Genomic DNA, 13,451 nt, shown 5'->3' on the forward strand with positions numbered 1-13,451 from the left:
AAGACAAAGCACAAAAAGATTTCAGTAGGTACTTGGAGTACAGAACAAGACGGTTAAATAACCCACCTCTCCCGACTTCTTCTTATAGCTGTTTTGCATTGATATGACCCAGAAAATATACAAGCCTTGGTGTTGCCCACTTGTGCCAGATAGTGCTCTGTTCCAGTCAGAAGCAAACTGTGAGCAGGACTGGGAAAACATTAGATCTTTCTCTTCAGTGACCAAGCCCAATAATCGAGTAAAGTACAATTTTGGATTAACATAAAATAGGAATGTTTTGGTTTTGCTAGTAAAATAAAATATGGGGAAATAAATCCTGTTTTCTTCTAAAGAATTTTATTTTAAATTCTGTTAAAAGAAACATTTGACCTGAAGAGAAATTTCTATTTCTTATTTGAGTGACTTATTTAATAATGTATCGTATGTATTTTAACAGCAAATTCAGCCAAATTCTAACTACAACATTAGATTTTTATCAAGTTCCTTTGCTGTATTTAATCCAATTTCTTGCATAACCTCTAAAACAATTTTTTAAAAACAATATATTCCCCAGAAATTTTTACCCAGATCTACTTGAGAGTTCCTGCTCTAAATAGATAAGACACCCAATGCTTCAGGGAGCGGGAATACTCTTGTCCCCATTTTGCAGAGGAGGATTTGAGAAACACTGAATTTAAACAACGTGCCTAAGATGGTGATGTCAAATATTTCAGGCAAGTGATAGAGGCTCTGAAAGGCTTTCAAAAGCCATATGTCCCTCCTCCTACATCACCTTGGTATTAAAAGTGTGTGACCTAAAGGTGAGGGGCCACATCACGTGGTGGGAACAAGTTAGCCCTGGGATGAGGCAGGTGGAAGAGCCCTGTAACACGTGCATGCCTGTAGCATTGTGCAACCAGATCCTGGTGACAGAGGGACTTCTTGGAGGAGAAGCCATGGCAGCAGGGAGTGGAGCATGGTCCTGACTGACAAGGTGCAGATTTCACCCATCAGGTGTGGGTGAGGAGACTCAGGAACGAGGCCTGAGAGACAGGAATCCAACACAGATAATCAAATTCATCCTTCAACATTTCAGGAGCTAGATCCCACTTCTGGTCCACACCCATCTGAAGGTATGAGCCTTCAGGATGTACAAGCCTTAAAATCTTGAGCGATTCAGTTGTCCCAAGCTTCCATCTATCATTAATACTCAGTGGCTGTCCACCATCTTTCTACAGTTTGCTTCTTTTTTGTTTTAAAAAGTAAGTTTTACGTGTTCACTTTTTGTTGTTCTTGTTGGCGGGTCAACTGTTAGCTCACCACAGCGTAGGCAGAGCCGTCACTCGAGGAGTGGGCACCGTGTGACGTGCATGGCGATGTCTCTGTCATGGTGGCTTTAGCTGGGATATTGCTTAGTGGAATAAAAACTCAGCTACTTCCTTCAGGGCCATTGATCAATTTGTTTTCCTCATCTTTGCTCTTGTTGACAACAAGCTTGATGAAATCAGTCTTTCTGAAGGCAGCACAGTGGATTTGACAAATCCTGCAGAACTGCTGGAGCAGATCCCTGAGTTTGCTGAGGAGCTGATGGAGCCTGAAGATTGCTTCCCCGAAGGTAAGGGCTGCGTATTTCACTGCAATGCTGAGGCGAGAAACCCCCTCTTCTCCCAGTGAACATCCTTCCACCTTCACACCACGTTGCTCTGGCTGCTTGCAGTACTATTTTGCTGGATGCACTTAATTTCTTAAATGCTGTAATGCTCCAAACACGTACTCGGAATCACTTGGCAACATTAGTCTTTGGATTTCCAAGGTGAGACAAGCCAAAAGCATGCTCTAAATGGCTGTGCAGCTTCTAACGTGCTAGGCTGTTTCATCGTGATTCGTGCCATAGAGGGTTTTTTAAATATGCTGATTTTTCTAACTTGGCCAATGAAGATTTTTGCTTTCCAATAGGAGTGCATGATCAAATTCGCTAGCAAACTCACCAGATCAGGGTGTTTCTGCTGCTTAAAAGTGTATAGGCAGTTAACTGTCTGGAGAGTCCATGAGTCCCGGGGACTCTCTTCCATTTAGTTTAAAGGATGTTAAGGTTAGCATGTCCAGTGACTTTCATCTGCTCAGAGATATGCTATGTATGAGGTATTTTACTTAATTATTCTAGATAACATTTCACATTTACATAACTTCTTTTCATACCTGAATAAGCCCACATCTTACTAATTTTTTAACACCAGCTTGCTCCAAAACACAGGTTGAAAACCCACTTGTATCAAAAGATATACTTTAAAGTAAATCTACAAGGTAAATAACATCCTAAGTGGTTTCTTTTCAAAGTGAGTTCTGTTCCAAACATTATCTCTGTCAGATTCCTCGTTTTTCTTTAAATCTAGGTTAGGAAAAATAGGGTTAGCTGAATGTTAGTATATTCCTTTGAAAATTCAAGGATTATTGTAAATAAAAACAGAGCTGCTCAGATGGGATCAGACAGACATGGTTTGCTGGGTATATGAATGCCCCTGAAGTCAGCAAAAATGTGCATCTCTATATATGTGAGAAAGATGATTGAATGAGGTAGCAGAGCCCTGCAGGGCTTACAAATGTCCCTGGGATCTAAATATTTTTTTGGCAGCTCTGCTTAAAAGCAGTAGCCAAAAATTAATGCAGTTGACGGAAGAAAGCATGGTACTATGCTGTAACTATTCTGGCCTATACAATAACATTTAGAAATTAGATCTGGTGTTTTCATTCTTTCACAATATATTTCTTAATGAGAATAGTGAGCTGCAATCTATGTTGTGCACTGCAAAGAGAGAAATTGTATTATAATTGCTTAAACAAGGCAGTATTATAAGACTGGTGCTAGTCAGATGCCAGTTTACAAATTCTGAAACTGTGGCTGGCCATGATTGCCTTCCAGTTTTTAAAAGAAATAAAGCAGATATCACACAATCCATCACTTCATTCAGTGCACAGCCCTGATTCGTTCCCAGAGCAGTACAGCTCTATAATTTGCTCTGTCTTAAAATAACCAGAACTGTCTGAAACTCCGTGCAGGACCGCATCGGCACCAACCCAGTCTGTCAGATCTTTTCCACTGCTGTCAATGGGACACAAGGTAGCAAACAGAGCTCTTCCAGATGGATCACTGGGAGCATTAAGCCACTTTTGAAGCCCACTCATCATCCTGGCAGCAGAGAAATGTAGAAATGAAGGTGTTGTGGGCTGAATCCCAAGCTTTCCCTGGGTTACGTTGACCCTGCTGTCTCCTTCTCCCTTCCCTCCGAGCCTCCCTGCTCCTGCCTTTTGCCTTTTATTGCTCATCTCTCCTAGTTCCTCACCAGTCCATGTTCCAGTCAGGGTGTTTTCCTCTTCTCCCAGGGTACGACTAGCTGAGCCTTGGGCTCTGGGTGGGAATTGAAGGAGAACCTGCTCCCAGCCCTTGGCCCAGTTCCGAGTGCCCAGTTGGGACTGGGGATGCAATTGTAGGAGACGTCCACTCCAATACATCTGCTCTGCTTTCCTGTGCAGCACATATCCACGCAGATTTTTCAGAGGCTACTATATAAGCTAGATACGATCACATTCCTCATGGATTGGGCAAAAATGCATAAACTTGACATGTGAACATTCGCTTATAAAATTTCAAGTTGAAGTGCCATAAACTGAAAGTCTGAATGATTCTTACTGCGATAACATTAACATTTGTTTTTATTCGTGTGGGGAAACAAAGTGTTTTCCTATAATCTTCTTCTATTAAATATCTTCCAATATTTTTACTCAAACTTAGCATGGCAATTAAATCTCATGCAGTCATCATCTCAGTCTAGTTAAAAAACAGGCAAACCAACAAACAACAGCCTAATTAGCTGAGATATGACAAGGTTATAAAATACTACAATGGAAGTATTGAAGGGCATGCACTGGGCAAGTTTATCTGGTGTTGCCTTTATTGGCTTGTAATAAAGAGATACAACAATATTTGGTATGTTTGGGAGAATAACCAGCTAATATTTGTGAAAGAAGGAGATTAGGTGAGATGAAGAGGAAGAGCGAGGGGGGAAGGGTTAAGTTCTTACCTTGTTAGCTCACCAGCTATCTAAATTCAAACTATGACATTTCTAAACACATCCAGCATAGGTTATGTCCTGAACAAATATGTTCCAAATTCAGCCCCCTTTTTCAGATAACAAAGGCAATGAAGATAATGCATGTTCTTGAAATAGTTGCTGTAAGTTTGCTGAGGTCACAGTTTTCCGGGAGTTGGGTGACCCAGATAAGCCATAGGTCATTTTTCTTGGGGAGATTTGTTAATTCGTTATCATCTCAAAATAGCTTTGATTAGGGTCAATGGGGAATATTCTTGGGTCAGGAAATGTGAAACCAAGGTAGGGTCACAGCTCTGGCAGCTAGCAAGTATTGCTGGGAAAAACCTGATAGAAATGGAGAGATCATTCTTGTTGCCAGTTGATGGGAAAGCAACATCTAGGCAAGCCATCATGCCAAGCTATTTGGGTATTTTTCTCTCCAGATGCCTTGCAACACTCCAGTCCTGTTACATCCATTGGTATGCGTTCTCCGCGTCAAAAATTGCTATCTATTTGGACATTGTCTTCTCAGAGAAGGTCATCCAAAAAGAGTCCCCTGGCCTCAGCATGCTCCTCTCTCCCAGACCCTAATAGGAGAAAGTTTTCACCAAGTCCTTCAGCGTAATTCCCCGGACACAACCCACTGGCAAAGCTTTCGAAGGCGTATCGTCAGATGGTCATGCGAGAGTGAGCTACCTTCCTCGACTCGCGGTTGATCGCAACTCGTGACACCTAGGGCGCCCGCAACCAGTTTTCCATGTGACCATGTAGGAGCAATTATTGCGGCTGGAAATGCCATGCGCTGCAGCGCAGTTACTCTGATTAACGGTGGGAACTGCGTCATGCCCTCCCCAACCGCAGTTAGTGGTTGTTTAGAAATCAAAAGCGAAGAGGAGCTCAAACAGACCGTTTAAACCGAACAAATCTAAACAGAGCTACAGGGACTGCAATCAGATGATGCTTAAAAGCTAAGTAAAACCAAACCAAGCCCAACAAAACGTGTCAACTGTCATCCTAGGGAAAAAATAACATAACAAAAACAAGTTTTAAGGTATCTTTTTTCCTCTAGCCAGAATATCTGAGATACAACGGGTTTTTTTTCCTTAAGGAAGAGCATGCTAGCATTTTGTTGTATACAGTTCTCAGACATCGTAAAACTCTTACAGTCCTATTGCACGTACAAGATTAAATTAATGTGGGTTGGACAGGATGTCTAGATTTCAACTCGTCCACCCCCTTGCTCAAAGCAGGGCTGACATCAGTGGCGGACCAGGCTGCCCACTGCCTTTGCTTCAGGGCACCACACCGTTATTTGTAGTGACCTCTGAGAGGATGTGTTTTGAGGAGAGTATCAGCAGATAAACAAGAAACATACCCTTGTAAAGCCCTTGGAAGAGTAAAAACACTCAGCAGACTGTGGCTTTGTGAGATACTCTCTTGACAGCATGCAGTTGTAGTACACAAGAAAAGACTCAAATCTCCAAATTCCAAATTCTCAATTCCAAATACCCGAATGCTGGAGACAGTCATGGCAAATCTCTTCTGTTAGCCCTAGAGCTGCACAGTATAAAACCCATCATGCATACCAGTGGGGTAGTGGGGCAATGAGACAGAAAGGGGTCAAGTAAGGAGGGTCTGCAGAGATCATGTTCCCTCCATGCATGGGGAGATAGCTGGTGTCTTACAAAAGGAATACAGCAAGACGTGTTTTCTTGCTTGAGCATACACAGCTAGCTAGACTGGTCATTAGAAACCCAGATTGTCAGATGTATGTATTAAAAAAGTGTGTTATGAATACCTGCCTGCTTGAGTTTATGCTGAGGAAGCTGTGTTTGCTTTGTGTCAAACCAAGCAACGCTATAACAAGCATTCAAAGCTAAGCAAAATATTTTTTTATTCTAAAAATGAATGTCCCAATAATTGGGAACTCTTGTGTAAAAGTCACTACAAAATTACTGTGGTTTGAACACAAGGTACCTGATATATTGGACCACAGTAGAGAAGAAATTAATTTGCCCTCCTGGTTTACTGCAGAGAATCAGCAGCCTGATCCAGCCAAAACAGATCTAATAATTTTATTTATATTTAAATGTATATGTTGGTATGAGCAAGCAGTGGATTTGTAAAGTCTTTACTCATAAGCCTGAAATCATTAGGCTTGGCTGTTATGCATGCAGGGGGAAGTTTTGCAGTATAACTCTCACACTCACAAATATTTTATTCCCCATGCACCAAGGTAATGCAATCAGGTCTAACAGCTCCATGATTATAATGCACTGGGCTAGAAAATGTGAACGTGGAACCAAAGGAATATTTAGACAAAATGCATTGTAAATTAAATTCCTCCTGCTGCCTTTTTTTTTTTTTTTAACTTGTTTATCATTGTGGCAGATGTGTAAGAGCTTTCTCTGTCACACCTGAAGTGGAGACTGCAGTTTAGAACCCGTTTTAATCGTCAGTTCATTATTATGCTACAGGACACCCCAGTAACTGAAGGAAGCAATTCCCCTGTTACAAAAACCAAACAAAACCTAAGTAATATCATGGCAAATCAATGCATCTGGAAAGGTTTCTTGGTAAATAAGTCTCTGTTTCAGGAGAAATTATATGTAATGTGAATTTAAAACAGATGATGTCTTTGGACAAGTTGACCACTAATACAGCTCAGTGCAGCTTCACTGATTTGCCAGCAAATAACTCGACCCTTTGGGGGAACTTTTTCTGCTGTTCTGTGTTTCTGCTGAGCAGTAACCCACTACTCAAAAGGCCGTGGTGGAAATGAGTCAGTTTGTTCTCAAAAGAGATGGAGCCCAACATGAATTAGGGTGGCAAAACCAAGTCCTGACTAAATCACAGGGTGGTCAGCTTCTTCTGCACAACCTGTTCCCTACCAGCATTGATTTCAGGGGGATAGCACACATCTATTAGACAAGGCAGTATGAGTAACACTGTTATTAAGAAAAGCCGAAGGGTTTATGCCTGCCTTCACACTTGCTGTGCTAACAAGTGTTAACGAATAGTCTTCTTGGTGTGGATAAAGTAGTTTCCAAACCTGAAGCTGAGGTCTGCTGACCACCTGCCTTGTTGTAGAACCCAGCTGGACTTATGATTGCTCAGACCCTCAGCAGGTCATGCTTTAGACACATTGGAATGTTTTCGATATTTTGATTTCACAGAAGCAGAAAAAGAAACCAAACCTGTTAAAATGCTGACCAAGGTCAGGTAAACTTCTTTGTTGGGTTATGTGAAGCTTCTAATTCAACATTTACGCTTGGGTCAAGGTCACCAGAACAGCAGGCTACCAGCATGACGAGAGAGTCCAGAAAAGCACAGGCATGAAATAACAGTCAGTGAGGAAAATCAGAACATTTGAAATGGAAATAGAACTTTATTAATTCATTAGAAGACCTGTTTGTGGTCAGTTTTCTTTTTTTTTTTTTTTATTTCAAGTTCCTTATCTTCTGTTTGATTTATGAATAGTTAAAAATAGCATTTCATCTGAATTGCCACCAGCATGATTATTCATGGAAGTGCTACTTGACATTAGTAATTGTATCAGAATCTGGTCTAAACATTTCTGAATTGGGCCCAATCAAAAACATGGGATTTAATAGCGCGGTGATTTTGGGCTGACTCATCTGAGAAGCTATTTTGGATTTTTCAAGGTATTACTGTCAGTAAATAGGACTTTTTTTTTTCAGATCAGAATTGCATGAAAGCCATCAAAGAGCATTAAAAAAGTAAAAGATTAGTGGTCCTGGCTGGCTTTCTGTCTTTAAAAATATCTCTCTGTACCTGTAGATTATCAGACAGAAGCTGACTGAATCAGCAATAGGCTGTTTTTACCATTTTAAAAATATTTTCCATCACAAATGAAGTGACTTTGGAACTCATGGTGCCCTGTTCATTAGTATTTAATTTGAAGGTGATTCCCTAATTTTAACTGTGCCTGGGCTCAGGTAATAATGTAGATAGTGGAAAGACAGAGGCAGACTCCTCCAGGGAATGATTCATCCAACTGTCTTACAGTGGGGAAAATCACTTCCTGAAAGATCTTAACCTTTTGCAACGGTATTTACAGAGGTTTCTACTCTGTAAGAGCATGACAGAGCATGTCATACCTGTACTAGCTGAGCCTAGGCATTCATCTAACCAAATAAAAATCCAAGCATCCATCTAGGAAGCAACTTTCGAGAAAAGAGGGGAAAGTTTCTGGACAAATGTTTTAAAGTCTGAAAATGCTGATATTTTTCCAAATGAAATTGTTTATGGGAACAAGGTAGGCTCATGGAGAGTTTATAGTTTTATTCTGCTAGAAGCAGTGGTTACCTCCAGTATAGAGGGAGATTTCTGCTTCACATGAGAAATCCACACTTACGTAGTGAACAGCTCGCTCGTTAGACTGTTCACGTGATGAATGAGGGATCTAAGCCCAAGTCTTTGGTCTTCCTGATCCAAATCTGAGTTGATGTGGCCTGTGTACCTGCATAGCAGCACAGAGTGTGGACCAGACATCTGAAAGCTGGTAATGACCATACAGGTTGTGGGTGAGAAGTAGTGTTAGAGTTTTCTGCCAGCACTGCTAAGAGATGCAACTAATACTTCCTCTGTCATGTCATGCTGGTGGGATTGTACTGTCGGGACATCTCTAAGCAGGGCTGACATACAATCTCAGGGATCCTGGTACCATGCAGTACTGCATGCCTGAAGTCTGTTCCATGTACCTACTTGCTAAAATATACCCAAATCACACGCATTACTGTCTCTGAGCACTGTACTGATTTTAGCAAAAAGTAGGGACTAACATGATATCCTTTTATCCCTTGACATGATTCCTTGGTGTTCAGCATTGGAGTGCTTAGAGGGATAAAACTTTCCTTTGCTGGAGTGGTACCTGACCTACAAAGAGGCAGAGAGTTTGCTCTTTCAAATCTACCTTCTCCTAGCGTTATGTTCTTCTCAAATAGTTTGATTAAATTAGCGTATTTCAACTGAGCCCAGAATTTCTCTGAGTTCCAGAATATAGTAGTAACCTAGGAACTGGTGTGAGTCTGTGTGACAGAGGCATTTAAAGGACAGATAATTACTTGCATCGCTGTCCCATCATCTTTGCATAAATGGTTTACTATCCTGTTAGTCCCATACCAAAACATCATACATCCTACACCTACCAAAGATCTTGGAAATGCGAGGGAAAGGGGAGATCTGGGAGTGGTTCATGTATGAAACATCCTACAGTTCTGCTGCTCCATAGCGGGGATCTGGGCTAATAAAAACTCACAGAAAATGTCAGGAGGACCACAGCAGACTCATCAGCTCTATTCTTCCTGGCAGAGCCTGCTGCCAGCAAAGCCTCACTTCCAACTGCTTGGGAATCCCAGCATCCCGGGAGTTGCACTTGATCTCCTCACATATCACATGCAGCTCAAGCGCTTCTGTTATGCCACCTTGAATTAGCAGCATCTGCTGACAGCGTAACCTTGGCTCTCACCCTCTTTCCTTCCCCAGCTTCCTTTGCCTAAATATTATTTCTACTTGCAATAAGATTGCATTACATCACCGCAGTGAGATGTCCTCTCTGGTCATTTCTGAGCAGTTGTTGTGTGCTTTAAGACGTGTTAGCGACCTTGACCACCTTTCAGCTATGGAAGCAGTTGGCCTGTGATTTTTTTTTCTTGTGCTGGGACTGATAAAGTTCCATAGCTAAGTCTCTTTCTATATGACACATGGATTAAACATAGGGTAAAAACTGCTTTTTGAAAATGAAGTCGTTTCTGAGGATAATTCTTATCAGCAAATGTTGTGAAATTTGAGTCAAATTACCCGACATAATGCTGAATGGCCAGCCTGGATAAAGACAAGTCCTGGCTACCATCTCACACAGTTTTAAGTTGTTACCCAACACAAGACAATGCACAGCGTGTTTTTTTAAAACGGGAGAGATGGATCTGTCCATTACCAATGACAATATGCTTTTGCTATAACAAATGAATGTTGCTAAGAAGATTAAAAATGGCCATCACTTCACCTATCAGAAACCCATGTGTGGTCCCCATTACCACCACAACATTTGACCATCACAAAGTATTTGTTACTGAGGTCAGAAAGTGCTATGAAGCACCAGTGGGAAACCTGCAGTGTACAGAATGGGTATCTAAATTTCTGCTGACATTGAAGAGCATTTAACCACCAAAATACCTTTTCCAAAAGTATTATTCTAATGATTTGCTTAAGTTCATGAGAGTCCAAGAGATCAAAATCTGCTCCTGCTTTTCCCATCTGAGCCTCTTCAGCACGTTGTTTCCCATTTGCACTGCAGCACCTCCTCCCCTCATCTCCCTTTCATCAGATTGTCACTTTTAATCAATAATTCTAGTGGTACCATAATACCAGAAAATATCCTTCATTCAAAAGGTTGTGGTAACTGTTGCTGGAGTCATTAGTCCCGATCAGAGGTGCTGCCTGAGCTCAGCTAACACAGTGTGATTGACCTAGGGCACTGGTGACTCATGGGCAATATATTCTGCATCATGAAAATCATTAGGAGAAATCACAGGGGCAAAATTTAAGTGATTTTGAATGCTTTTTAATCGGGGAGTGAGCGGGGGAAATGGAAGGCAGAGCAGAAGAGGCTGATGAGAAAAACAAGGGAGGAAAGACTCCATGCAGCAGCTTATTGCTAGAAGAAATCTTGTTTTTGCAGCTCCTTATTGCAGCTTTAAGAATTAAATGGGCTTTTTTTAACAACTGCTTTGTTTTTGTTTTGCTCCTTTTCAGTTTGTGTACGATTCTTCCCATGCTGTTTGGTGGACATCACAAAATTTCCCGGAAAAGTTTGGTGGAGGCTGCGGAAAACCTGCTACAGAATTGTTGAACATAACTGGTTTGAAACTTTCATCATATTCATGATCCTGCTGAGCAGTGGAGCCCTGGTAAATGTTACAGGATTTCCTAGCTGGTTGGAAGAGGACATGGGTCTCAGAGAAGGTGTTCTCTAGTTAGCTGTCTCTAAGATCTTATGAGCTCTTACTGCTCAAAGCAAAGCATGTTTGGGGCTAAAACAGGTCTTCTGCTTTTCTTATTTCACCTGCCTTTACTGTATGGGGGAAAAATTTCTTCTGTTATAACATAAAATTATGATGTCCACACGTTTTGAAAAGCAAATCCTTAAAGAAGTCCGTGTGAGAAAGTATGCCAGAGTACTGCTTCAGCATCCCATAAGTGCTCCATGGTAGTTCCCATCTGGAGGCTTGTATTTTGCTCCAGGGGTGGCTTCTTTTCTTTTCTTTTCTTTTCTTTTCTTTTCTTTTCTTTTCTTTTCTTTTCTTTTCTTTTCTTTTCTTTTCTTTTCTTTTCTTTTCTTTTCTTTTCTTTTCTTTTCTTTTCTTTTCTTTCTTTTCTTTTCTTTTCTTTTCTTTTCTTTTTCTTTTCTTTTCTTTTCTTTTCTTTTCTTTTCTTTTTCTTTTCTTTTCTTTTCTTTTCTTTTCTTTTCTTTTCTTTTCTTTTCTTTTCCTTTCTTTCTTCTTTTCTTTTCTTTTCTTTTCTTTTCTTTTCTTTTCTTTTCTTTTCTTCTTTTCTTTTCTTTTCTTTTCTTTCTTTTTTTCTTTTCTTTAGTACATTTTGTAACCTGCAAAGCAAAATAATAAAAGACACAGGGGGCACTGAATCAGTGCTACATATGGAGCTAGTGGGTGCCTGTCATGTCTTGAATACACCTTAGATTAAACCACTGTACCTTTCCTGCTCAGATAGCTCCTGCTTGCATCCAAATAAATGTGTACGTATGGAGGCTTGTTGGTCATTTCCCAATAAGGGCATATCCCATAAGGGATCCTCTCCTCCTGAGATCCCACTGCATACTGGGATTATCCTCTCTATTATCAGCCCCGGGCTCTCCCTAGCTATGGCAGCACATATTTATGTTGCTCATTTATGTGCCAGGAATGTCACTGAAGTTGGTGGAATTTCTCTCAGGTTTTTATTCGGATGTAGAGCAGAGAGAGGGGTATATCAAGAGTTGTCCAGGCTTTGGTCTGGTGGTCACTGATTTTCTCCTCCATGATGGACTAAGAAATATGCCCGCTAAATTTGCAGGCAGTGCCACGTTTGGACAGATTATCCATGTATTTCTGGAGGTCAGGATTAACTTCAGCCAAACAGATGAATCTGCCTTTAAATAGTAAGAGGAACATCATCTTAGAAAGTTGCTTGCTTCACCTCATCTGGAATAATTACGGGCAGAAAGGCATGATGCAGGATGACTAGTAAGGTAGCAGTTTTACTAAAAAGAGCTGGAGAAAGAACAGGAAACAAACAGGATAAACTACATTACAGCACTGTACAAAAGCCCAACACCCCACTGGGCTGTGTAAATAAGCATGTTCTTCCCACTCCAGTTGGCATCAAGGATGGCCTCAGCTGGAGCACTGGCTTCAGCTCTGGGCATTGCACTTTGGGAAAGATATGGGCTAATTGAAGAAACTCCAGAGGAGAGCAACACAAATTATCAGTGGCCTAAAAAAAGAGGAAAACACAGAAGTACCAGGCTTATGTAGTTTAAAGAAAGTCTCTGCAGGGAGACAAGAAGGTGGAAATACCTAAGTGTTGATGCAAAAGAAAAGGAATGGACTGTTCTCCAGGTCCACCAGGGATGGGCTGAAATTTCACCCTTGGGATTTTATTTCATTATGAAAAGAGGCTGAAAAACTTGGGTAAATAGTAAGCTGCTGAAAATTGTCATAGCTTTGCTGAAATCAATGGAGTCTGACAGTTTTTGCACCAGCTTGAGAGTCAGCATGTTAATTTTTTAACACATTTTAAAGGGGGCATGTCACTTGCTATAATACACTTTAGATGAATACACTTCCTTACATATGTAATTAAAAGTGCCTGAGATACTGAACACTGCAATATAAATCTCATTTAATTTTCATTGCACGCACTCATTTACTTTTTTTTTGCTATTTTCAATTTAGCCAGTACAATTCTGTATAAGGGCAAATTATGCTGCATTTTCTCACATATCAGCACTGCACTTCAGCATTTGGACTAGAGATGTTGGAGGGAAGACGTAACTTCTTTCTTCTGTTATTCTGGGGTGAGCTCTTCCAACAGCTGACCTCATCTGGCTACATCCCTGGGACATACTAAATTCTTCAGGAAGTTTAAAAGCCGGTATATATTTGTGTTATGGTAGTTAAACTAGCTATAGCTTACTGCAAAAAGATCCAAAAACCTCCTTATGCATTTAAGCCATAAGCACCCAAACTGAGAGCCCGTGTTTTAATAGTAATTGTGGGTAACACTGCAGATATCCTGTTTAACTCTTTTTTTTTAACACACAAAGAAAAGCAGCAGAAATAACTCTTAATTATGTTTTATATT

At 40.7% G+C, this 13,451-nt stretch overlaps 1 protein-coding gene across 1 annotated transcript in view; it reads left to right on the plus strand.

Annotated features, from left to right (window-relative positions):
• The window catches only part of LOC104380089 (sodium channel protein type 5 subunit alpha), a 174,209-nt gene that overhangs the window by 123,438 nt on the left and 37,320 nt on the right, over positions 1-13,451 (plus strand). The window contains 2 exon segments of the mRNA XM_086615079.1: positions 1,474-1,594; positions 10,845-10,999. Of these exon segments, the coding sequence (XP_086471205.1) occupies positions 1,474-1,594; positions 10,845-10,999 (276 nt within the window).

The sequence above is a fragment of the Tauraco erythrolophus genome, chromosome 7, assembly GCF_009769465.1.
Source record: "Tauraco erythrolophus isolate bTauEry1 chromosome 7, bTauEry1.pri, whole genome shotgun sequence".
NCBI classification, from domain to species: Eukaryota; Metazoa; Chordata; class Aves; order Musophagiformes; family Musophagidae; genus Tauraco; species Tauraco erythrolophus.